The 27556-nt window shown below is 44.4% G+C and overlaps 1 protein-coding gene across 2 annotated transcripts in view; it reads left to right on the top strand.

Moving 5' to 3' along the window:
- The window catches only part of LOC144496905 (interferon-induced very large GTPase 1-like), a 47647-nt gene that overhangs the window by 12240 nt on the left and 7851 nt on the right, over positions 1–27556 (top strand). For both annotated transcript variants that reach the window (XM_078217514.1, XM_078217515.1), the window contains exons 2-5: positions 10858–10970; positions 11876–12004; positions 13310–13417; positions 22083–22214. In XM_078217514.1, the coding sequence (XP_078073640.1) occupies positions 10889–10970; positions 11876–12004; positions 13310–13417; positions 22083–22214 (451 nt within the window). In that variant the 5' untranslated portion in view covers positions 10858–10888. The remainder of the gene's footprint in view (positions 1–10857; positions 10971–11875; positions 12005–13309; positions 13418–22082; positions 22215–27556) is intronic.

Here is a 27556-nt window from a genome sequence, read left to right as displayed (position 1 = left end):
TTCCAATATAAGCAATATCCCCACAGACATAAATCCTTCTTCAGTATAGGTTAGCATCAAAAAAATAAAATCAGCTCATGTGGATGCCAGATTTCCAGCCTTTTAATTCCTCTGGACAAATACAGAAAGACACCTGTCTTCTGACTCCCATACAGCAGCCTCCGGCGGATCCCAGTCTCCAAATCCAGACAGAGAGAGGTACTTGTCTCTAACAATTCCAAGCAGCAACTGAGCTTATTTCTCTTTGCAAGCCTAGTCCCACTCAGTCACATGATTTTTCTTGTCAATCAATTTAATCAGGTCCCACTCAGAAAATCCCCAGGGGAAAACGTTAAAATAAGAAACTGATTTGCCCAGATTAAAACAAATATTCCAGCAATTGAGATCAAATATGCATCTGCAGAATCAACATCTCGGCTGCTGGTCATAGACAAAGTGGCACCTGGTGAATAGAACAGATTGCTAAAAAAATCCGACAGAAAAACATGACACAAATACATTTCTTAAAGGCACACTATTGTCAATATCTCCGCTATAGACCCAAATGATCATTGGATCTCCCAATGGATGCTCTTAGTACCATTGCTAGCCTTTATCATCACCATTTACATTCCCATTGTCCTTTTGTCTATGGTTTTCCTATCAATTACAGCCCATTCCACCCCACCCCAACCTTCAGTGAATAAGTCTTGTCCCATTTTCTTTTGTTTTAAGCTCTGACAAAGGGTCATCCAGTCTCGAATCGTCGGCTCTATTCTCTCTCCACAGATGCCAGCAGACCTGCTGATATTTTCCAGCATTTTCTGTTTTTGTACAACATCACTTCAAGGAGTTTTACTTTTCTCAAAGGATGCAATGGACTTAATCAACCCATCGAGAGTTAGTGGTATGTCCAGGCTCTCTGCTCTTTTTCCTCCAAGACCTCCGTGGCAGAGGGCAGTGCACTAAAAGCCAAAAGTCATTTTAGAAGCAGCCAGCTGCTGCAATGGGGGATGATTTATTTGTGGGTGAATAAATTTTGAAAGGTCAAAAGTGTCTCCTTCTCAAGATTTGTTTGTGTAGTTTATGATGAAAATGATAGAATAGCACACAAGCAGAGAGGAAAGCATCTGCAGTAAGATCACAGCGTGAATGAAAAATGACAAAGAGTGAAAAAGACAGATTTTTAAAGTGGTTCAATATTGGGGTGGCACGGTGGCACAGTGGTTAGCACTGCTGAAAACAGTTGGTCCATATGCTGTCACCCAACCAACTCATTCCGCGTTTTCACTGGAAAACAATGGCCCTGTTCCTAGCAATAATTGTGGCCGGAACACACAATTACCTCGAAAAAGTAGTTCCTGGCAGGTACCAACTTGCCCTTCTGGGATGCCCTCATCTCGGCATGCTCAGCTCGATGGGCCACCTGTGCCTCCTTGTTTCTCTCCACCACTCTTCTTGTCTCACCTAGCCTCTGTATGCAAGTGGCTTCCAAACATTAATGCTATTGGGGAGCATTTGGTTGTTGCATGGGGAATGTTGCTATACCCATTTAAAAACGTGTCATGTGTCTGCACGTGAGGCCTTCAGGGAGGGTTTAACAGAATGTATAAAACGCTCTACTAAGTCATTGGTCTCTGGGTGGTAGGGCGCAGACAGAACATAACAAATTCTATGCAGTTCCATCCAAGCAATCCACAAAGTCCCGTGAACTGAACTGCAGTCCGTTATCGCTTTCAACCTGTTCGGAAGTCCAAACGAGTCTGGAAATTCAAACCGAGCTAACATGTCATCAAGCTTGTCGAGACTCCTTTCTGTGATCATCGACCTCATACTTATCACTTCCAGCCACTTTGAGTGTGCATCAATGGCCACCAGCAGCAAATGGCCTTCCAGGGGTCCCGCAAAATCAAACTGAATCCGTTCCTGTTGTGGGAAAAATCCACTAGTAGTCAGACTTCGAGATTCAGAAAATACGATTTATTTAACGGAGCTCCGTGGAGACAAGGCACATGTCTGTAGCAAACCTTTTCTCGGTAAAATGTCGGGAGCGGTCCATCTTTATACTTTTTACACAATGGATGGACCGGTGATTTGAACATTATCACATCGTTTTAGGCAGGTACAAACAGATATAGACATTTAACATAGTATTGTTCTTATGAATGGGTACATTTCCTGATGTCTGTATCTATCAGTGGTTGGTTTCGGCCCATACAGGTGTTAATTGGTTTCCTCGCATTCATATTTCCCGCTCTTCCTATGGCTAATCTATTCCCTTTGTTTCGGGTTTTCCTTATCTTAAAAGATATCTCGACCCTTGGCTTGGCTTCCTGAGGTGTTTGTTTACTATGAGTCACTGTCTGTGATTTAGAAATGGCTTGTCTATTAAGTTTTGATTTAAAGTGATTTCTGATAAGTGGGAGCCGGTGTCTGCTTTTTGGCTCCTTTCCCAGTTAACTCTCTATGTGCCAGGCAACCATTTTAAAGTGTGTTCTCCTTGCATTTTCCCCTTACAGTTCCCAAGGCTCCCTTGGCCATTTCCAAGGTTGCAATTGTGGCGCAGTCAGTGCCTTATGAATTTTGGATCATAATACACAACAGCCCACTTTTTCCTCTATGCTCACATCCACCTTAGGCCACCACACATTACTGCGGGCCATCACTTTCATCCGTACCACCCCTGGATGTCCTTGCTGCAGTTGCTCCAGTACATTGTCCCCATCAAAGGGAAAAATGGGAACGACAACCCACATGCCCCACATCAAACATCCGTTCTGCACTGACAATTCCCACCGATGCCTTAGATATGCTTTCAGTTCCAGGTTCTTCTTCTGGCTTGTTCTTCCGTTGTGGACAAAGTCTACCACTTGACTTAGTATGGGATCCGTCTGTGTGGCATTCTTCACCTGTGTAGCGGTAATTGGTACCTTGTCATCTTGTGAAAACTACATGATTTGGGTAATCTCATCCGGGTCCTCTTTATTACTCAACGCAGTAGCCTGGATAAAGCACCAGCATTTGCATGCTGGTCCAATTGGCGGTAGCTAATCTTGTATGAGTGGGCAGATAATATCTGTGCATCCATCGCTGTAACCGAGTTGCGGCCATTGATGGAATCCCTGTGTGAGGTCCCAAAATCGTAGTCAGCAGTCTGTCAGAACTGCCTGCCATATAGATAGTGGTGTCATTTGGTAACACAAAAAATGCCTCCTTCTCTACTTGCGTGTACTTCTCCGCTTTGGAGAGTGACGTAGACGTGAAAGCAATGGGCCTGTCATCCCCATTTGCCATCACATGGGATAGAACTACTCCCATACCATATGGCAAGGCATCACAAGCCAGCTGCAGAGATAGTCTCAGTTCTTCGCTGCCTTCTCACACTTCAGCAACCAATTTCATGCTTGTCCCTTCAGTTGTTTCAATACTGTTACCAAGTCTGGCACAAATTTGCTCCACCCCTCTGCTGGTGAGAATCGTACTTCTTTCCAAAAATGTGATGATTGCACTTTCAAACTTGCCCAAAAAGCAAATCTGAAACTCCCGTTTTCTCATTCATTTGGCAATTCGAATTATTTTCGTAAGATTGCACCCTCTGACTTTCATGGTGTAATTGTGAAATGCTGTAATCCACACTTATGATTGTCCTACCAGCCGTAGTACAGCTAATGAAGGAATACAATGTTTAAAGTACGTTTTCTCACTCTTCTTTTCACAATGCTTCAAGATCAACTATCCATAGTTCTATCTCCAAAACTTACAACCCAATTCTACTATTTGATTTGATATATTATTGCCACATATGTTGATATACAGTAAAAGGTATTGTTTCCTGCACGCTATACGGACAAAGCATACCATTCTTAGAGAAGGAAAGGAGACAGTGCAGACTATAGTGTTACAGGCATAGCTAGGATGTAGAGAAAGATCAACTTCATGCAAGGTAGGTCCATTCAAAGTCTGATGGCAGCAGGGAAGAAGGTGTTCTTGATTTGGTTGGTACGTGTCCTCAGGCTTTTGTATCTTTTTCCCGATGGAATAAGGTGGAAGAGAATATGTCCGGGATGCGTGGGGTCCTTAATTATGCTGGCTGGTTTTCTGAGACAACGGGAAGTGTAGACAGTGCCAATGGATGGGAGGCTGGTTTGAGTGATGGACTGGGCTTTGTTCACGACCCTTTGTGGTTTATTGCATTGTTGGACAGAGCAGGAGCCATACCAAGTTGTGATACAACCAGAAAGAATGCTTTCTATGGTGCATCTGTAGAAGTTATGAGAGTTGTCGCGGACATGCCAAATTTCCTTAGTCTCCTGAGAAGATAGAGGCATTGGTGGACTTGCTTAATTGTAGCGTCGGCATGGAGGGACCAGGACAGGTTGTTGGTGATCTGGACACCTAAAAACTCAAGTTTGCAATCATTTCTACTTTGTCCCCATAAATGTAGACAGGGCAAGTCCTCCTTTACGCTTCCTGAAGTCAATGACTACCAGTGGATTACCATGGACATTTCTCCTTATCCAACCCATTAGTGATACTTTGCACAGATGCATTCACATTCTCTCGTCATTCACTTAATACACTCCTGAAGCACCATTGCTTTCATGAAATACTGTCTTCTGCACCTGTGCATGACCTACCTCGACACAATATTTTGATATGGCGCCAAGGACATGTTGTAGAGTCATACAGGACAGAAAGAGGCCCTTCAGCCCATCGTGTTTGTGTCGGCCATCAACTCTAATCCCATTTTCTAGCATTTGGTCCACAGCCTTGTATGCTATGCCGTTTCAAGTGTTCATCTCAATGCTTCTTAAATGTTGTGAGGGTTCCCACCTCGAACATCCTTTCAGGCAGTGAGTCCCAGATTCCCACCATCCTCTGGGTGAAAAAATGTTTCCTCAAATCTACTCTAAATCTCCTGCCCATTACCTTAAACCCATGGGGCCTGGTTATTGACCCTTCTCATAGAATCATAGAAACCCTACAGTGCAGAAAAAGGCCATCTGGCCCATCGAGTCTGCACCGACCACAATCCCACCCAGGCCCTATCCCCATATCCCTATATATTTACCTGCTAATCCCTCTAACCTACGCATCTCAGGACACTAAGGGGCAATTTTTTAGCATGGCCAATCAACCTAACTTGCACATCTTTGGAGTGTGGGAGGAAACCGGAGCACCCGGAGGAAACCCACGCAGACATGAGGAGAATGTGCAAATTCCACACAGACAGTGACCCAAGCCGGGAATCTAACCCAGGTCCCTAGATCTGTGAAGCAGCAGTGCTAACCATTGTGCCACCGTGCCGCCCACAACAGGAAGTGTAGACAGTGCCACAGTGACTACTAAGGGGAAAAGTTTCTCCCTATCTACTCTATGTCCTCCATTATTTTGTACACCTCAGTTAGACAGGCTGGCACAGTAGTTGGGTCCCAACCTGTCTCACAGCACTAGGGACCCAAGTTCAATTCCGGCCTTGGGTGTCTCTGTATGTGGAGTTTGCACATTCTCCCCACGGAAGTGTGGGTTTCCTCCAGGTGTTCCAGTTTCCTTCCACACTCCTGGTTGATTGGCCATGCTAAATTGCCACTGAGTGTTAGGGGGATTAGCAGGGTAAATACTTGGAGTAATGGGGATAGGGCCTAGATGGGATTGTTGTCGGTTGCCTGTTTTTTCTCTACTTCCCTTCTTGAATAATGGTACCACACTTGTTGTCCTCCACCCCTCTGGTACCTCACCAGTAACCAGAGAGGATTTCAAAATTAACGTCAAAGTCCCTGCAATCTCCTCTCTTGCCTCACACAGCAATTTAGGATACATCTCATCTGAGCCTGAGGATTTATCCATTTTTAATCTTGTTAACAGCTCCTCCCTCTCAATGCTAATCTGTTCAATTGCATCACAGTCCCGCTTCCTATTTTCTATACCTACACCGTCCTCTATAGTGAACATAGATGCAAAATATTAATTTAATACCTCTCTTATGTCTTTCAGCTCCACATACAGGTCCCTAATGGGCCCTACTCTTTCCCTGGTTACCCTCTTGCCCTTAATACTTATAAAACACTTTGGGATTTTCCTTTATTTTGCCCGGCAGTGTATTTCATGTCCTTCTTCGCTTTCCTAATTTATTTTTAAAGTATCTCCCCTGCACTTTCTATATTCCTCTAGGGCATCCACTGTTTTCAGCTCATCTACTATAAGCCTTCTTTTTTTTCCTTGGCCAATCCTGTATTTCCCTTGACATGATGTGGAGATGCCGGCGTTGGACTGGGGTAAACACAGTAAGAAGTCTCACAACACCAGGTTAAAGTCCAACAGGTTCATTTGGGTGCAAACGCCACTTGCTTTCGGAGCGCTGCTCCTTCATCAGGTGGTGTGGGAGATCTGCTCACAAACAGGGCACAGAGACACAAACTCAATTTACAGAATAATGATTGGAATGCGATTCTTTACAGCTAATCAAGTCTTAAAGGTACAGACAATGTGAGTGGAGAGAGCATGAAGCACAGGTTAAAGAGATGTGTATTGTCTCCAGACAGGACAGCGAGTGAGATTTTGCACATCCAGGCAAGTTGTGGGGGTTACAGATAGTGTGACATGAACCCAAGATCCCGGTTGAGGCCGTCCTCATGTGTGCGGAACTTGGCTATCAGTTTCTGCTCAGCGACTCTGCGTTGTAGTGTGTCGTGAAGGCCGCCTTGGAGAACGCTTACCCGAAGATCAGAGGCCGAATGTCCGTGACCGTTGAAGTGTTCCCCAACAGGAAGAGAACAGTCTTGCCTGGTGATTGTCGAGCAGTGTTCATTCATCCGTTGTCGTAGCGTCTGCATGGTTTCCCCAATGTACCATGCCTCGGGACATCCTTTCCTGCAGCGTATCAGGTAGACAACGCTGGCCGAGTTGCAAGAGTATGTACCGTGTACCTGGTGGATGGTGTTCTCACGTGAGATGATGGCATCCGTGTCGATGATCTGGCACGTCTTGCAGACGTTGCTGTGGCAGGGTTGTGTGGTGTCGTGGTCACTGTTCTCCTGAAGGCTGGGTAGTTTGCTGCGGATAATGATCTGTTTGAGGTTGTGCGGTTGTTTGAAGGCAAGAAGTGGGGGTGTGGGGATGGCCTTGGCGAGATGTTCGTCTTCATCAATGACATGTTGAAGGCTCCGGAGAACATGTCATAGCTTCTCCGCTCCGGGGAAGTACTGGACGACGAAGGGTACTCTGTCCACCGAGTCCCGTGTTTGTCTTCTGAGGAGGTTGGTGCGGTTTTCCGCTGTGGCGGGTCGCAACTGTTGATCGATGAGTCGAGTGCCATATCCTGTTCTTATGAGGGCATCTTTCAGCATCTGGAGGTGTCTGTTGCGATCCTCCTCATCTGAGCAGATCCTGTGTATACGGAGGGCTTGTCCGTAGGGGATGGCTTCTTTAATGTGTTTATGGTGGAAGCTGGAGAAGTGGAGCATCGTGAGGTTATCCGTGGGCTTGCGGTACAGTGAGGTGCTGAGGTGACCGTCCTTAATGGAGATGCGTGTGTCCAAGAATGCAACCGATTCCAAAGAGTAGTCCATGGTGAGTCTGATGGTGGGATGGAACTTGTTGATGTCATCATATAGTTGTTTCAGGGATTGTTCGCCATGAGTCCAACGGAAGAAAATGTCATCGATGTTATCTAGTGTATAGCATCGGTTGAAGGTCCTGTGCGGTGAAGAAGTCTTGTTCGAACCTGTGCATGAAGATGTTGGCATATTGAGGTGCGAATTTGGTCCCCATGGCTGTTCCATGTGTCTGGATGAAGAACTGGCTGTTGAAGGTGAAGACATTGTGGTCCAGGATGAAGCGGATGAGTTGTAAATTTGCATCTGGAAACTGGCAGTTGTCGGCGTTGAGTACTGAGGCAGTTGCAGCAATGCCATCATCGTGGGAGATGCTGGTGTAGAATGCCGAGACATCCATTGTGACGAGGATTGCTCCTGATTCAACTGCTCCATGTGTGCTGAGTTTCTGTAGGAAGTCTGTAGTGTCGCGACGAAAGCTGGGGGTTCTTTGTACAATGGGTTTCAGGATGCCCTCGACATAGCTGGAGAGGCTATCGCACAGGGTCCCATTGCCCGATATGATGGGACGGCCGGGTATGTTTGCCTTGTGTATCTTCGGGAGGCAGTAGAGATCTCCAACGCGGGGAGTACGTGGGATGAGAGCACGGAGGGTGTTCTGAAGGTCCGGATCAGAGGTCTTGATCAGAGTGTTGAGTTGATGGGTGTGTTCTTTGGTTGGGTCTGCGGGTAACTGTCTGTAGTGTTCCTCGTTGTTCAGTTGTCGATACACTTCTTTGCAGTAATCCATTCTGTTCAGTATGACAATGGCCCCTCCTTTGTCTGCTGGTCCGCAGATTATTATTACCATAGTGTTTTTTCACTTCTGAAAAGGTTTGCCTTCTATCTCTCCCTGTTTGGGGCCTCTAGTACACTGTCAGCAACATGATTGTCCCCTTATTGTTTTTAAGTTCCACCCAAATGACCTCCGTTGAGAAGCCTGCTAAGATGCCATCCCTCCTTACTGCAGTAATTGACTCCTTGATCAGTACTGCAACACCACCTCCTCTTTTATACCTCCCCTCTTCCCCAACCCGTCTCACCTGAAGATTTTATATCTCGGAATATTGAACTGCCAGTCCTGCCCCTCCCTCAATTATGCCTTTGTGATTGCAATAATATCATACTCTCATGTGTTAATCAACAGCCTCAGTCCATCAGCCTTACCAATAAGACTCCTTCCACTAAAATACATGTCATCCAGCCTTGCCATTAACATATCTATCTTTGCTCTGTTTCTTGACCTACTCTGTTTTTCTTCCATATTTATCCTTGCATCACTCCCTACTGTGCCTCCACTCTGTAATCTACCCCGCTGCAAATTAGTTTTAACCCTCCCGACCCCCTCCACCCCCTCCAAAAGCGCTAGCAAACAACCCTGACTTGGTCCCATTCCAATTCAGATGCAATCCATCCAACTTGTACAGGTCCTGCCTTCCACAGAAATAGACCCAATATCCAGGAAATTAGAGCCCTCCCCCTTACACCATCTCTTCAGCCATGCATTCATCTGCTCTATTTTCCCACTCCTATAGTCAACAGAACGTGATACAGGCATGAATCCAGAGATTACAACTTTTGAGGTCCTGCTTTTCATTCTGCTACCTAAGTTTCCTAAATTCTTGCTGCAGGACCTCATCCCTCTACCTATATCAATGTGAACCAGGACCTCTGATTGTTCACCCTTCCGCTCAGTGACATCCTTGACTCTGGCACCAAGGAGGCAACACACCATCCTGAATTCACAGAATTCAGTCTGAAGCCCAGAAATGCCTGTCTGCACCCCTCGCTATTGAGTCTCCTAGCACTATTGCTCTTCCAAACTTACTCCTCCTCCCTTGAACTTGGCTCGACCTGCATTTCTCTCACTCTCATTGCTCTCATTGTTTCCAACACAGAAAAATGGTTCTTCAGTGAGATGCACTCTGGGGCTTTCCTGACTACCTGCCTGCCCCCCTTCTTCTGACTGGTGGTCACCCGTTCTCTCTCTAATTGGTGGTCACCCATTCTCTCTCTGGCTGCACTTCTTTAAGCTATGTGGCGACCATGTTTAAAAATGTGCTATCTACGAATCTCTCAGCCTCACAAATGCACTGCTGAGCCTCCAGCCAACGCTCAAGCTCCAAAACCCAGCTCTCAAACTGGTGACACTTCCTGCAAGTGTGGTCATCCAGAATACAAGGAGCATCTAGGTGTTCTCACATGCTGCATGCCATGCAAAATACAGAACTGAGCTCATCAGTCATACTTTTAGTTAAAAGATTCTTTCTTAGGTTAAATTTATTCAAGGTAGAAAATTAATTTAAGTTATATTTTAAAAAGCTAGAACTCTTAGTTCTCCTTAATGTACCTTTAAATTGGGAAAAAATGTACCCACTTTTACCGATCAGCTCTCTCCCTTGTAGCCTCTACTCCTGCAGCAAGACCACTCTCAGTTCAATTCCCACTTTGCTCTAAATTCAGAAATGCACTCTCTCACTCTGGCTGTGATTTACTCAGGATGTGCTCTCTCCCAACTGCTCATTACCAAGTTGGCTGGTGAAAATAAACATAATGTTCATTGCCTTGTATAAATATTTCAACAATCTTTCAATATCTTGATGTGGCTTAGGACATTCATACAGATAGAATGGACTTGGGGAAAGTGTTTCCATTGGGAGGAGAGACCAGGGTCCGAAGGTACAGTCTCAGATAAAATAAAGGCACGACCCTTTAGAACCAAGATGAGGAGGAATTTCTTCAGCCAAAGGGTGGTGAATCTTTGGAATTCATTGTCACAGAAGGCTGTGAAGGCCAGGACATTGACTATATTTAAGACAGAAATAGATAGGTTCTTGATTGGTAAAGGGATCGAAAGTTACTGGGAAACGGCAGGAAAATGGGGTTGAGAAACTTATCAGCCATGATCGAATGGTGGAGCAGACTCGATGAGCCAAATGGCCTAATTCTGCTCCTATATCTTATGGTCTTACTAACATCACAAGAATACTCTTCCATTTGAGGACCAAAGAACGTGATGAGAAGGTGAAATGCCTGTTTGATTAACTAATTTCTCAGTTCTAATTACCTTTTCCCTTTATCGATCATGTAAAGAGCTAGTCATAGAATGATATAGCACAGGAGGAGGCCATGTGTCCCTTCACGCATATGCCAACTCTCTGGTCGAGCTATTTAATTGCACTCCTCTGCTCTTTTCCTATAATCCTAAAAAAACCCTGAAATTTGATCCTTATTAACAATTGTCTCACGATAAGTCAAATTACATTTTTGATTATTTTTATTGTAGATACAGAAATCCAAGTGAAGTAAAAGCGACAATGAATAAAGACACTGAAGGAGAATCAAATAAAATCTGTGGCACAATGAGAGAAACTGGTTGCAACGAAAACACAGAGGAAGGTAAGAGCAAAGTAACAGGGCACAGAATTACATTGCATATACAACACAAATGATCATTCGACCCAACAGGTAGCTACCGGTCCAAACAAGCCTCATCCCTCCATGCATCATCTAACCTAATCTTCGATTGCTCTCTTCTCCTCTACTTACCGAGCTTACCTTTAAATGTATGTATACTATACGCTTCAAATATTCCTTGTTATAGCAATTCCACATTCTCACCACTCTCTGGCTAAAGGGCTGTCTCCAGAAATCCTTATTCATGATCATCTTATATTCACAGCCCCTGGTTTTCCACTCTTCTACAAGTGGAAATATCTTCTCTAAGTCTCTCCTGTCAAATGTCTTCATCATAGACATGTAAGGACCTCTATTAGATCACCCTTCTGACTTTCGCTTATGGGAAAAGAGCTCTCGTCTTTCCTGATGGTTCTGGTATCTTCTTAAATCTTTTTATCATCTTCTCCAGTGTCTCTCAATCTTTTTTACGTGTGGAGGCCAGAATTGGACAGAATATTCTTAATTATGGTTGAACCTAGATTCTAAATATGTTTGAAATAATCTCTTTACTTTTCAATTTTATCCCTCTAGAAATGAACTCCAATGCTTTGTATCCATTTTAAAGGCGTTGTATCATGTTGCTTAATTTTATGGTTTATGAATCAGTACCCCTAGATCCCATTGTGCCTCTACTCAATTTAGGTTCTTATTTTTCAATGCATTCGGTTCTAGATAATACTGGGAAGCCAACCCCCCTCATAGAGAAACTTCAACTGAACAACTTCAGTTGAAAAAGTAACAGCAAATCTACACGGGATCTTTCTAAGACCTATCAGCTAACAGTAAGCCCAAATCTACATTTTCCCCAAAACTGCTCTAGCTGTAATTTTATGAATTTCCTTTAGACAAAGATTCTGATGGAGCACAAACTGAGACTTTTGATAGCAATGAAACCAGGAAAGATGCTGAAGACAAGGAAGAACAATCAGAAAAGAACATGAATAATGGAAATGAGAGAGAGGATTTCAAAGAAGGTGAGAACTAAAAGTGAACATTTAATTAATATAATTGTTGCAAACTTTTGAATAATGTTTCACACTAGATGTTTAACAAAATACCAAGTTTACTGTAGGTTATACCTCTGTGCTTTTAAAAGGTGAAACAATACTATTGCTAGTGTACGGGTTAAGTGGTCAGAAGCTCATCCTGAGGTGAAAAATGACGTGGAAATGCCGGCGTTGGACTGGGGTAAACACAGTAAGGAGTGTAACAACACCAGGTTAAAGTCCAACAGGTTTATTTGGTAGCAAACGCCACTAGCTTTCGGAGCGCTGCTCCTTCGTCAGATGGAGTGGAAATCTGATTTCCACTCCATCTGACGAAGGAGCAGCGCTCCGAAAGCTAGTGGCGTTTGCTACCAAATAAACCTGTTGGACTTTAACCTGGTGTTGTTAGACTCCTTACTGTGAAAAATGACACCAGGGTTGTGAACAGTCTACTTCAGCCTCAGACAGCTGCCAAGGAGCAGGATTGGGTGGGTCACTAAGTTATAAAGTTTGTAACAGGGATTAAAGACAACAGCTACAGACTTCCTATTGATGCTGGACATCACAATCTGAATGAAAGAGTTTCAAAACAGCAATATCAAGAACTGCAATCGCGTAAGAATATTCTGGTGAAAAAAATGAACGTAGCATTCTTTCAAATCTGTCAATGTATTTGATGTTCTTTGCTTGCATCTACTAGAATAAGGAGTGACAGAATTTCCTCTTGCTGAGCCTGGGTCATTGGATCTGTTCCAATACATCTAATGCTGCTTTACTCTTAACATTCTGTACATTACAATCCAGTGTAATTTTTTGTTACGGTTAAACTCATGTAGCGTCTCGCAATTTGTGCAAATTTCAATTGAAATGAAATTTGTAATTACATCATTAGTTATATAATCAGAGCAATCATAAAGAAGGAAAACATCAAAGACTGGTTGCCGCAAAATCGGTTGAACAGGAAAATTACACAGGAAGTAAAATGGGCTGTCAAACTACCATGGCTCTCTTCACAGTACCACGGAGACCAATTTTACCACGTAATTTTGATTACTTTTAAGAAAATTTCATTCAGTATTTAGCAAGCAAAGAAAGTGGTTCACAGCCAATTAATTATTCCTGAACTGTAGTCACCATTGTAGTCAGTCTGAAAAAGAAATTTGCAGATATTGTTGCTGAGTAGCACCCTTATGTTAACTTCTTGTTTTGCTTTTGATATTGGAATTTTAGATTGTGTACTGCTCCTAAATTCCTTTTATTAAAAGGCTAAAATTGCCATGATTTGTTCTGCAGGCAAACCGTCATGCAACACTACAGCCTCAGTGAATGCTGAAAACAAAGGGATGGACGGAAACAAAGAAAATATTGAGGGACAAGGAAATGATCAGCTAGAACTGGAAGGTAGAAATAAGTTTACAAGAAATAGGAGCTGGCTGAGACCATTCAGCCCATCAAACCTGCTCTGCCATTCAATAAGCTCGTGGATGATCTTGTAGCCTTAACTCCACTTTCCTGGCTGTCCCCTGTAACGTTTGACTCCTTTGGCAGAATGGTGTCCTTAAGTAGCCATTAAGGATGGGTGGGCTGCCAAATGCTTTACCCACCGTCCTGCATAATATGGAGGGACAATTTACAAACTATATAAATGATCTGCAACCAGGGACAGAGTGTAACATAGCAAAATTTGCAGATGATACGAAAATAGGTGGGAAAGCAGGCAGTGAAGAAGATATAAAGATTTTACAGATGGATATAGATAGGCTAGGAGAATAGGCCAAAATTTGGCACCTGGAGCTTAATGTGGATAAGTGTGAAGTTATCCAATTTGGCAGAAAAAATAGAAACGCAAATTATTACCTAATGAAAAGCAGATTCAAAATGTGTTCAGCCAGAGAGATCTGGGTGTCTATGTTCATGAATCGCAGAAAGTCGGTATGCAGATGCAGCATGTAATAAAAAAGGCAAATTGGATGTTGGCATTTGTTGCAATGGAACTGGAGTATAAAAGTAGAGAAGCGTTGTTGCAATTGTAGAGGGTGTTGGTGAAACCACATCTGGAGTATTGTTTCCAGTTTTGGTCTCCTTATTGGATGGATGTGGTGGCACTGGAAGCAGTTTAGAGGAGGTTCACCAGATTGATCCCATGGATAAAGGGGGTTGACGTATGAGGAGAGATTAAACAGTTTGGGCTTATACTCGCTGGAGTTGAGAAGGATGAGAGGGGATCTGATCAAGGTATAACATTTTTTAAAAGGGATTGGTAAAGTAGATGTAGACCAACTGTTTCCTCTTATGGGGCAATCTCAACCAAGAGGTCATAGGTATGAAAGATGGTAGGTTTAAAACTGAGATGAGGAGGAACTACTTCTCTCAGAGAATGGTGAATTTGTGGAACTTGCTGCTCCATAGCACGGTGGAGTCTGAATTGTTCAAGGAGATAGATATATTTCTAATAAAAAAGGGATAAAGAGAAACAGGTGGGAAGGTGGATTTAAGACCAGGGAGAAATCAGCCATGATTTGACTGAATGGCTGGAGCAGGCTCGAAGGTTTGAATCTGCCTACTTCTGCTCCTAGTTCTTATGTTGACAGATCAGGGATGGGTGGAATGGCAATAGTCTGACTACCTGCTTTATCTTATTGTGCCCGCTGACTTCAAATAGGCCGGCAGGAGCTGTAAAATTTGCCCCTGCATTTTTATCCACTCTGCTTGCTACATTCGTAGAAGAATTTGTCAAACAATTCCCTTTCACAAAACCACATTAACATAATCTGATTGTATTATAATTTTCTAAATATCCTGTTACTACCTCATTAATAATTTATTCTAGCGTTTTCCTACTGGCTAACTGGTCTATATTTTCCTGATTTCTGTCTCCCTTCTTTATATTTACATTTTCCAATTCGCTCCGATTTTTGAATAATCCAGGGAATTTTGGAAGATTACAACTAACACATCCACTATCTTGACAAGCACTTATTGAGCCTAGGATGCAGACCACCAGGCTCAGGGGACTTGTTAGCTTTTAGTCTCATTAATTTTCTAGTATTTTCTCTAGTTATTGTGACTGTTTCTCCCTTTTCCACTGATGTTTAGGGAATAGAATTTCACATACTAACAATTCTCCAAAAGAAAGGTTTTCTCCTCATCTCAACTAAAAAGTGAGGCCGTTTATTCTTCAACTGTGTCCCCTAGTTCCACGACCCCCTCAAATGGAAACATCCTCCTGGTACCTACCCAATTAATCCCATCAGGATTTTATATGTTTCAATAAGATCACATATCATTCTTCTAAACTCCAATGGGTATAGGCTCAACCATTCTTCATAAAATATGCCCTTTATCCCAGGAATGAGCCACGTGGACTTCTTTCTGAATTGCATCGAATGCAATTAAATATTTTTTCAAATCAGGTTACCAAAACTATACACGGTGCTCCAAATGTCCTCTTACCAAAACCTTATACTGCTGCAGTAAATATTCCCTGCTGTTGTAGTCCATTCCCCTTGAAATAAACATCAATGTTCCATTTGCCTTCCTAATTACTTGCTCTACTTGCTCTATATTTTTGCGATTCATGTCCCAGGACACCTAGATCCCTCTGTAGCACTGAGTTCTGCAATCTCACTCCATTTAAATTGTGTACTGTTTTTCTATTCTTCTGCAAAAGTGGACAAGTTCACATTCTCCCACATTACAGTCCATCTGCCAAATTTTTGCCCACTCACTTAAACTATCTGAAACCCTTTGCAGACTCTTAACAATTTACTTTTCAACCTAAATAAAAGCAAAATACTGCAGATGCTGGAAATCAGAAATAAAAACAAAAAATGCTGGTTAAACTTAGCAGGTCTGGCAGCATCTGTGGAAAATGAAACACAGTTAATGTTTCGAGTCCATACGACCCTTCCACATAGCTGAAAAGGAATAGAAAAGGAATAGTACTTGCAGAGATGGGTGGGACAGAATGGATAGTCAGTGATAGATTGGGAGCTAAGGAGAGAGAATGTCATGGATATAAAACAAAAGAGGCTGTTAATGATGCCATTGGGGACTGAAGAGTGTTAACAGTGGCAGAGATAGGGTAACAGAATGTGTTAATAGGGGAACAATGGTCAGTGCTCAGTGGGAGCAAAACTGATCAACAAGGGACAGTAGCCATGTGGGGGGATGGGTGGAGTTGTGTTGGAATAAGCCAGAGGAACCGAAAAAGAGATAACAGAAGGGAATGGGGAGTCAAGATGGAGGGGAAAGTTCACAGTCTAAAGTTGTTGAACTCAATATTTTGAGTCCAGAAGGCTGTAACATGCCTAATCGAAAGATTAAGTGTTGTTCTTCCAGTTTTCGTTTGGTATCAGTCAAGCATTGCAGCAGACCAAGGATGGGAATTTTGGCACAAGAGCAAGCTGCTGAGTTGAAACGGCAAACGACAGGAAGGTTGGGGTCATGCGTGTGGACAGAGTGAAGGTGTTTCAAAAAGTGGTCTCTCAGTCTGCGTTTAGTCTCCCCAATGTAGAGGAGACTGCATTGCAAGCAGCGAATACAGTGGATCAAATTAGAGGAGATGCAAGTGAAATGCTGCTCCACCTGAAAACGGTGTTTGGGCCATTGGAGAGTTAAGGAGGGAGGAGGTAAAGGGGCAGGTGTTGCACTTTCTGCATGGGATGGTACCATGGGAAAGGTTCAGGGCGATAGGGGAGTGGACCATGGTGTTTACGGATGGAGTGGTCCCTGCCTAATGCTGACAGAGAGGGGTGAGAGAAAGATGCATTTCAGAAATAGTGGCTCTGTTTTCCCGCTTCCTGATGGCGTGAATCCCATTTGACCACAAGACATAGGAGCAGAATTAGGCCATTCAATCCATTGATTCTGCTCCACCATTCAATCATGGCTGATCCATAGATTCACAACCATCTGGCTGAAGAAATTCCTCCTCATCTTGGTTCTAAAGGGTCACGCCTTTACTCTGAAGCTGTGCCCTCAGATCCGAGTCTCTCCTACTAATGAAAACATCTTACCCACGTCCACTCTATCCAGGCCTTTCAGTATTCTAAATGATTCAACATCGCTTCTCGGCCTTTTGGCTAAGATCAAGTGTAGTTATGCGGATGCTGCACTTGGTTGAGGTCATTGGGTTGCATTTAAGCTTCATATGTCTCATATGAAGCAATTTTTAAAAGCGGTATTTCGGCCTTTTGGCTAAGATGCAAATGAGATCAAGCCTTGGAGGAGGACTTCTCTAACTGCTCCAATAAGCTTGGCTCATGTAGATCAGGCCCAGGACAGGGTAAATGGTCGCTTGCCCTGACTTGTCAGCCTGGATCGGAAATGTCTCAACTTGTTGAGACTCTGAATTGGACTTGATTTGACTGAATTGGAAAAGTATTTTAAAAAATGATTAAATGAGATCTCTCCCTCATCCTTCTAAACTCCATCGAATACAGATCCAGAGTCCTTAACCGCTCCTCATATGTCAAGCCTTTCATTCCCAGGATCATTCACGTGTACCTCCTCTAGACCCTTTCCAAGTCCAGCACATCCTTTCTGAGATACAGGGCCCAAAATTGCTCACAATATTCCAATTGTGCTCTGAACAGAACCTTATAAAGCCTCAGCAGTATTTCCCTGCTATTGTACTCTAGTCCTCTCGAAATGAATGCTCACATTGCATTTGCCTTCCTAACTACCAATTCAACCAGAAAGTTAATCTTAAGGGAATCCTGAACTAGGACTCCCAAGTCCCTTTGCATTTCCGACCCAGGCTTTGACCTCCCGTGCGGCAAATGGGTCGGATTAAACTGAACAGGTTTCACACTCAAGTTGGACCCTGCTGCAACAGCCTCTTCTATTGGGGACACCGTGGCTCACATTTGTGCAACTAGAAAGAGCAGGGGGGTCATACGAGAGCAATTCAGGGAGATGGGGGCTAGGCTAAAAATTAAGGCCTCTAGGGTAGCAATCTCTGGACTGCTCCCAGTGCCTAGTGCTAGTGAGGCCAGGAACAGGGAGATTCTATAATTGAACACGTGGCTAAAGGACTGGTGCAACAGGGAGGGTTTAAAATTCATAGATCATTGGGAAGTCTTCATGAGAGGATGGCACCTGTACGGAAAGGATGGGTTACACCTTAACTGGAAGGGCACAAATATCCTGGCTGGGAGTTTTGCTAGAGTGTTTCGGCAGGGTTTAAACTAGTGTGGCAGGGGGGTGGGGATCAAAACAGTAGGTCAGTAAGTACTGAGGCTGGGGTCGAGCTGGGGGCCAGGGCAAGGCTAGCTAAGAAGAAGAGCATTCTGGAGCAGGATGACCTGAGTGGGCCTGGAGGTCTGGAGTGCATCTGCTTCAATGCAAGGAGCGTAACGGGTAAGACAGACGAACTTAGGGCCTTAATGCTTACACGGAATTTGGATGTGGTTGCGGTGACGGAGACATGGTTAAAAGGACAGGACTGGCAGCTGAATATTCCGGGGTATAAGTGTTTTAGGCGAGACAGAGGAGGGGCTAAAAAGGTGGGGGAGTAGCGGTATTAGTTAAGGAGCATATTACAGCGGTGCAGAGGGTGGACAATTTAGAGGGGTCATGTAATGAGTCGCTGTGGGTGGAGCTCAGAAACAGGAAAGGTGCAATCACTATGCTGGGGGTATACTACAGGCCACCCAACAGCCCACAGGAAGTGGAGGAACGGATATGTCAGGAGATTCTGGATATGTGCAGAAAAAATAGGGTTGTTGTAGTGGGAGACTTCAATTTCCCTGGTATAGACTAGGAAGTGCTTAGGGCTGGGGGTCTGGACAGGGAGGAATTTGTAAAATGCGTACTGGAAGGTTCTTTAGAACAGTATGTAGATAGCCCAACTAGAGAGGGGGCTATACTGGATCTAGTTCTGGGAAATGAGCCCGGTCAGGTCGTTAACGTTTCGGTAGGGGAACATGTGGCAAATAGTGACCACAACTCTGTTAACTTTAGGATAGTAAGAGTGTTGTCCTAAGGGTAGGGTGCTAAATTGGGGGAAGGCTAACTATAGCCGGATTAGGCAGGAATTGGTGGCCGTTGATTGAGAGAGGCTGTTCGGGGGTAAGTCCACATCTGGCATGTGGGAGTCTTTTAAGGAACAGTTGATAAGGCTGCAGGACAGGCATGTGCCTGTAAAAAGGAAGGATAGGAAAGGTAGGATTCAAGAGCCGTGGATAACCAGGGAAATTGAGGATCTGGTCAAAAAGAAAAGAGAGGCGTCCGTTAGGTCCAGGCAACTGAAAACAGATTGAGCTCTGGAGGAATACAGAGAGAATAGGAAAGAACTCAAACGGGGAGTTAGAAGGGCAAAAAGAGGTCACGAAATGTTCTTGGCAGACAGGATTAAGGAGAACCATAAGGCATTTTATTCATATGTTAGGAACAAAAGAGTTGTCAGGGAAAAAGTCGGACCTCTCAGGGACAAAGGAGGGGAATTATGCTTAGAACCCAAGGGAATATAGGGGAGATCCTAAATGAATATTTTTCATCGGTATTCACAAAGGAGAGGGACTTGTTGACTGGGAGTGTCTCAGAGGGAGGTGTTGGCCCGTTAGAGAGAATCTCCATTACAAGGGAGGAAGTGTGAGGTTTTTTAGGTAACATTAAAACTGACAAATCCCCAGGGCCTGATGGCATCTATCCTAGACTGCTCAGGGAGACAAGAGATGTAATTGCTGGGCCTCTGATGGAAATCTTTGTCTCTTCGTTGGACACAGGTGAGGTCCCTGAGGATTGGAGGATAGCGAATGTGGTACCGTTATTTAAGAAGGGTAGCAGGGATAACCCGGGTAATTATAGGCCAATGAGCTTGACGTCCATGGTAGGGAAGTTGTTGGAGAGGATTCTTAGAGACACGATGTATGCGCATTTAGAACGGAACAATCTCATTAGTGACAGACAGCATGGTTTTGTAAGAGGGAGGTCGTGCCTTACAAATTTGGTGGAGCTTTTTGAGGAAATGACAAAAACGGTTGACGAAGGAAGGGCCATGGATGTCGTCTATATGGATTTCAGTAAGGCATTTGACAAAGTCCCTCATGGCAGGTTGGTTAAGAAGGTTAAGGCTCATGGGATACAAGGAGAGGTGGCTAGATGGGTAGAGAACTGGATTGGCCACAGGAGACAGAGGGTAGCAGTCGAAGGGTCTTTTTCCGGCTGGAGGTCTGTGACCAGTGGTGTTCCGCAGGACTCTGTACTGGGACCTCTGCTATTTGTGATATATATATAAATGATTTGGAAGAAGGTGTAACTGGTGTTATCAGCAAGTTTGCGGATGACACGAAGATGGCTGGACTTGCGGATAGCGATGAACATTGTCGGACAATACAGCAGGATATAGATAGGCTGGAAAATTGGGTGGAGAAATGGCAGATGGAACTTAATCCGGATAAATGCGAAGTGATGCATTTTGGAAGAACTAATGTAGGGGGGAGTTATACAATAAATGGCAGAGCCATCAAGAGTATAGAAACACAGAGGGACCTAGGTGTGCAAGTCCACAAATCCTTGAAGGCGGCAGCACAGGTGGAGAAGGTGGTGAAGAAGGCATATGGTATGCTTGCCTTTATAGGACGGGGTATAGAGTATAAAAGCTGGAGCCTGATGTTGCAGCTGTATAGAACGCTGGTTAGGCCACATTTGGAGTACTGCGTCCAGTTCTGGTCGCCGCACTACCAGAAGGACGTGGAGGCTTTACAGAGAGTGCAGAGAAGGTTTACCAGGATGTTGCCTGGTATGGGTGGTCTTAGCTATGAGGAGAGATTGGGTAAACTGGGCTTGTTCTCCCTGGAAAGACGGAGAATGAGGGGAGACCTAATAGAGGTGTACAAAATTATGAAGCGTATAGATAGGGTGAACAGTGGGAAGCTTTTTCCCAGGTCGGAGGTGATGATCACGAGGGGTCACAGGCTCAAGGTGAGAGGGGCGAGGTATAACTCAGATATCAGAGGGACGTTTTTTTACAGAGAGTGGTGGGTGCCTGGAATGCGCTGCCAAGTAGGGTGGTGGAGGCAGACACGCTGGCATTGTTTAAGACTTACTTGGATAGTCACATGAGCAGTCTGGGAATGGAGGGATGCAAACGAATGGTCTAGTTGGACCAAGGAGCGGCACAGGCTTGGAGGGCCGAAGGGCCTGTTTCCTGTGCTGTACTTTTGTTCTTTGAGAGGCATGGACAGAGTGAATAGTCAGAAGCTTTTTCCCAGGGTGGAAGAGTCAATTACTGGGGGGCATAGGTTTAAAGTGTGAGGGGCAAGTTTTAAAGGAGATGTACAGGGCAAGTTTTTTACACAGAGAGTGGTGTGTGCCTGGAACTCGCAGCTGGGGGAGGTAGTGGAAGCAGATACAATAGTGACTTGTCAGGAACGTCTTGACAAACACATGAATAGGATAGGAATAGAGGGATATGGTCCCCAGACGGGTAGGGGGCTTTAGTTCAGTTGGGCAGCATGGTCGGTGCAGGCTTGGAAGGCCGAAGGGCCTGTTCCAGAGTTGTAATTTTCTTTTTCTTTGTGGCAAAGTGCAAACCATGATGCATATAATCAACAAGTGCCCTGACCTACACTGCAGTGGCAGTATCACTGCTCTACACCAGGCTGAAGAGGAGGCTGTCAACTGGCTGAAGAATTTCAAAGTTTTCACATCTAGCTGTTCATTAGTGCATACAATAGTAACAGTAGTACCTTCTGGATCCATCTCCCTTGAATAATTGATACTTTCTCACATGTGGGCTGAAGGGATCAAGGGATATGGGGGGAAGAGGGGATCAGGATATTGAATTCGATGATCAGCCATGATCAAAATGAATGACGGAGCAGGCTCAAATGGCCAAATGGTCTACTCCTGCTTCTAGTTTCGATGGGGGGACAAAAATTAAATTGCAACTGTTTACTTAGTATCAACATTTTAAATTTGCCAACTTTGATAAATTCAGTTGAAAAGATAGCAGCATATATGATCATTTTCTCAATTTCAACAAAGGACAATAAACACAAATGTGCATTTCTCTCAAAACTGCTGTGCCGGTGACTGTGATTTTCTGAATTCTCTTTAGACAAAGTTTCCGATGCAACGCAAGCTGAGACTGTCAATAGCAATGAAACCAAGGAGGATTCTGAAGACAAAATCAAGCAATCAGAAATGAATAACTGGGATAACAGGAATAGGAGTGAAAATGTCATAGAGGGTGAGAACAAAAATAAACCCAAGTTTAATAAATATAAGCCATGGTTTAGTTAGTGCTAGTCATGAAACCTTGCTCAATATTTCACACGAGAATTTAAGCAAAAAAGCAACTAAAGGTTGTAACATTTTGCTTTTCAAGTCCAGACAATTGTGCAGACAAGAACTGTTCCTGGTATTTAGAAAATAACTATTTTCTGTCGACTTCATGTTGTCCCTCTGGCTCATGTTTATGAAGTTCAACCAGTGAATTAATCTTTCATACAAAAGACAAAATACTACAGATGCTAAAAATCTGAAATAAATAGAGGGCAGAGTTTATCATTGGTGAGTTGCTCCTCAGCCATCTAACACTCGCAGGGGCATTAATAGGCTCAGGGTGAGACTTAGAAACATAGAAACTAGAAGCAGGAGTAGACCATTCAGCGCTTCAAGACTGATCCGTCATTCATTTTGATCATGGCTGATCATCGAATTCAATATCTTGATCCTCCTTCTTCCCATATCCCTTGATCCCTTTAGCCCCAAGAGCTATATCTAATTTCTTCTTGAAGTCAGACAATGTTTTGGCCTCAACTATTCTGTGGTTGTGAATTCCACACATTCACCACCCTCTGGGTAAAGAAATTTCTCCTCACCTCAGTTCTAAAAGGTTTGTTCCTTATCTTCCAACCAGGACCCCTAGTTCTGGACTCCCCACCATTAGGAGCATTCTTTCTGAATCTACCTTGTCTTAACTCTGTTAGAATTTTATAAGTTTCTCTGAGATCCCCTCTCACTCTTCTAAACTCCAGTGAATATAATCCTAACCAACTTAGTCTCTCCACATACGACAGACCTGCCATCCCAGGAATCAGCCTGGTAAACCTTCGCTGCACTCCCTCTATAACAAGGACATCCTTCCTCAGATAAGGACACCAAAACTGCACACAATATGCCAGGTATGGCCTCACCAGCACCCGATACAATTACAAAAAAAATCCCTATTCCTATACTAATATCCTCTCGCTATGAAGGCCAACATACTATTTGCCTTCTTTACTGCCTCCTGTACTTGCGTGCTTATCTTCAGCGACTGATGCACGAGGACTCCAAGGTCTCATTGAGTATGCAGCTCCCTCAATTTACAACCATTCAAGTAATAATCTGTCTTCCTATTATTGCTACCAAAGTGGATAACCTCACATTTATCCACATTATACTGCATCTGCCATGCAGATGCCCAGAAACTCAGCCTGTCCAAATTATGCTGAAGCATCTCTGCATCCTCCTTACAGCTCACCCTCCCACATAACTTTGTATCATCTGCAACTTTGGAGATAATACATTCAGTTCCCTCTTCCAAATCATTAATACACAATGTGAACAGTTGGGGTCCTAGCACAGATCCCCGCAGAGCCCCACTAGTCACTGCCTACCAATCAGAAAATGACCCATTAATGCCAACTCTTTGCTTCCTATCTGCAAACCAGCTTTCTATCCATCTCAAGACGTTACCTGCAATCCCATGAGTTTTAACGTTACAAAATAGTCTTTTATGTGAGACCTTGTTGAAAGCCTTCTGAAAATCTAAATAAACCACATCCACTGGTTCTCCTCGGTCAATTCCACGAGTTACATCCTCAAAAAATTCCAATAGATTCGTCAAGCATGATTTGTAAATCCATGCTGACTTTGTCTGATTATACCACTGCCTTCCAAATGCCAAGTTATGAAATTCTTGATAATAGATTCTAGCAACTTCCCCAGTACCGGCGTTAAGCTCACTGGTCTATGGTTCCCTGTTTTATTAGACCATAAGACAGAGGAGCATAATTGGGCCACTTGGCCCATCGAGTCTGCTCCGCCATTCAATCATGACTGATATTTTTCTCACCCCCATTCTCCTGCCTTTTTCCCATAACCCCTGATCCCCTTATTAATCAAGAACCTATCTATCTCTGTCTTAAAGATACTCAATGACCCGGCCTCCACAGCCTTCTGCGGCAAAGAGTCCCACAGATTCACCACTCCCTGGCTGAAGAAATTCCTCCTCATCTCTGTTTTAAAGGATTGTCCCTTTAGTCTGAGATTGTGCCCTCTGGTTCTAGTTTTTCCTACTCGTGGAAACATCCTCTTCAAGTCCACTCTATCCCAGCCTCGCAGTATCCTGTAAGCTTCATTAAGTCCCCCCTCATCCTTCTAAACTCCAACGAGTACAGACCCAGAGTCCTCAACCGTTCCTCACACGACAAGCTCTTCATTCCAGGGATCATCCTTGTGAACCTCCTCTGGACCCTTTCCAAGGCCAGCACATCCTTCCTTAGTTACGGGGCCCAAAACTGCTCACAATACCCCAAATGGGGTCTGACTAGAGCCTTATCTAGCCTCAGAAGTACATCCCTGCTCTTGTATTCTAGCCCTCTCGACATGAATGCTAACGTTGCATTTGCCTTCCTAACTGCCAACAGAATCTGCACATTAACCTTAAGAGAATCTTGAATAAGGATTCCCAAGTCCCTTTGTGTCTGATTTCCTAAGCATTTCCCCATTTATGCCTCCATTCCTCCTTCCAAAGTGCATAACCTCACACTTTTCCACATTGTATTCCATCTACCACTTCTTTGCCCACTCTCCTAACCTGTCCAAGTCCTTCTGCAGCCACCCCGCCCACCCCCGCTTCCTCAGTACTACCTGTCCCTCTACATATCTTTGTATCATCTGCAAACTTAGCAACAGTGCCTTCAGTTTCTTCTTCCAAATCGTTCATGTATATTGTGAAAAGTTGTGGTCCCAGCACCGACCCCTGAGGCACACTAGTCACTGGCTGCCATCTTGAAAAAGACCCCTTTATCCCCACTCTCTGCCTCCTGCCAGTCAGCCAATCCTCTTATCCATGCCAGGATCTTACTCTTAGCACCAATGGCTCTTAACTTATTGAACAGTCTCCTATGCGGCACCTTGTCAATCAGGTTTCTCTACCTCCCTTTTTGAATAGCAGACTTCTGCCCCCAGGCTGGATTTTATGGCTGCAAATTGGACGGACTTCTCCATCTCTGCGAATGTAAAATACAACATAATGATGTTGGGTTGCCAAAATAATGTCAACACGCCAGTGTCAGAAATTACAGAAGGCACCGAAATTGGAAGCCTTCCCGCCAAGTTGAAATTACCAGTTAACAAGCTTATGGAGCTTGTTAAAGAGCCATTTGTATGCAATTTTTCATTGCGCGCTGCATTTTTCAGGTATCAGATCTGAAGGTGTTTGCGAGTGCTTTACGGCAGGTATGAAGAGACTGCACAGGGGTGAATGAAAAGGCCTGCACTTGGACCATTGCTGCATGTAGCAGCTGATTCTGCTGGTAAAGTTGGCAGTGCCTGTATGGTTTTTGAATTAATTTATTGACTTCTTTGAACCATCCCGCCTCAGAGCACCAAGCCTGTAAATTTGTACCCATCATCCCTCTGCTGCATGAAGCCGTGGCCTGGACTCCTGATTGAGTGGGTTTAGAGGCATCCTCCACACCGCTAATTGGCTGCCTTTCCGCTGGACGGCTGCTAGTTGGCCATTTGGCGCTTGACTCAATGAACTGAAATGGTGGGGGTGGGAGTAAGCAAACTATCCACTTTCCACTCCTCCTCCCTCACCCCACAGGAAAACATAAAATCCAGTGCCCATCTGGGGAGGAAGTCCCATCCGAGGAGGTAGTTCCATCCAAGATAGAATCTCCAGGGTGGGAGAGGAACCTGGAGAGGTTGAGAAAGCACCAGCTGTTGTCGTAAAAGGTAGAATGTCAAGTCGTTCCCCTGACTCTCCTATGCTCACTAGCCTTACATTGGAGTGCTTGCACTGCCCATTTCTGCTTTAGCCAGGATCAGAAGTTGAAAATAGGTAGTAATGGGTAGTTGAGTCGGAGGAAACTTCACAGGCAACTGCAAAGTGCCTAGCTTTGCTACTGAATGGCTGGCAGTCCCAGCAGCACTACTGGGACAGAAGGCCAATGGAGAGATAAGTGACAAAGATTTTAGCAATGCCAAATGAGGAGGCCCCAATGAGGGGGACAATCCAGTTGGGGGGGTGGGGTGCACACCAGGATGGGGGTTCAAAACCTGGGAGGGTCAAGCATTGGTGATGAGGACAGCATCAGATGGGCCCTAAGGGCCCATAATCGAGGAGGCCGCCGCCACCCTTTCCCACTAGTGGCCTGAGAATTGCAGGCTTCAAATTTGATTCTGACTTCCACCCACCATGGGGAAATTTGTGACATGGTGGGAAGAGGCCTGATCTTTGGGTCCTCGCTGTCCATGGGGATGGTGCCAGAGGACTGGAGAATGGCGAATGTTGTTCCTCTGTTTAAGAAAGGGAATAGAAATGACCCTGGTAATTATAGACCGGTTAGTCTTACTTCGGTGGTTGGTAAATTGATGGAAAAGGTCCTTAGGGATGGGATTTACGACCATTTAGAAAGATGCGGATTAATCCGGGATAGTCAGCACGGATTTGTGAAGGGCAAGTCGTGCCTCACAAATTTGATAGAATTTTTTGAGGAGGTAACTAAGTGTGTTGATGAAAGTAGGGCAGTTGATGTCATATACATGGATTTTAGTAAGGCGTTTGATAAGGTCCCCCATGGTCGGCTTATGATGAAAGTGAGGAGGTGTGGGATAGAGGGAAAGTTGGCCGATTGGATAGGTAACTGGCTGTCTGATCGAAGACAGAGGGTGGTGGTGGATGGAAAATTTTCGGATTGGAGGCAGGTTGCTAGCGGAGTGCCACAGGGATCAGTGCTTGGTCCTTTGCTCTTTGTGATTTTTATTAATGACTTAGAGGAGGGGGCTGAAGGGTGGATCAGTAAATTTGCTGATGACACCAAGATTGGTGGAGTAGTGGATGAGGTGGAGGGCTGTTGTAGGCTGCAAAGAGACATAGATAGGATGCAAAGCTGGGCTGCAAAATGGCAAATGGAGTTTAACCCTGATAAATGTGAGGTGATTCATTTTGGTAGGACTAATTTAAATGTGGATTACAGGGTCAAAGGTAGGGTTCTGAAGACTGTGGAGGAGCAGAGAGATCTTGGGGTCCAGATCCACAGATCTCTAAAGGTTGCCACTCAAGTGGATAGAGCTGTGAAGAAGGCCTATAGTGTGTTAGCTTTTATTAACAGGGGCTTGGAGTTTAAGAGCCGTGGGGTTATGCTGCAACTGTACAGGACCTTGGTGAGACCACATTTGGAATATTGTGTGCAGTTCTGGTCACCTCACTATAAGAAGGATGTGGAAGCGCTGGAAAGAGTGCAGAGGAGATTTACCAGGATGCTGCCTGGTTTGGAGGGTAGGTCTTATGAGGAAAGGTTGAGGGAGCTAGGG

The sequence above is a fragment of the Mustelus asterias genome, chromosome 8, assembly GCF_964213995.1.
Source record: "Mustelus asterias chromosome 8, sMusAst1.hap1.1, whole genome shotgun sequence".
NCBI lineage: Eukaryota > Metazoa > Chordata > Chondrichthyes > Carcharhiniformes > Triakidae > Mustelus > Mustelus asterias.
This window is presented reverse-complemented; position numbering and strand designations above follow the sequence as displayed.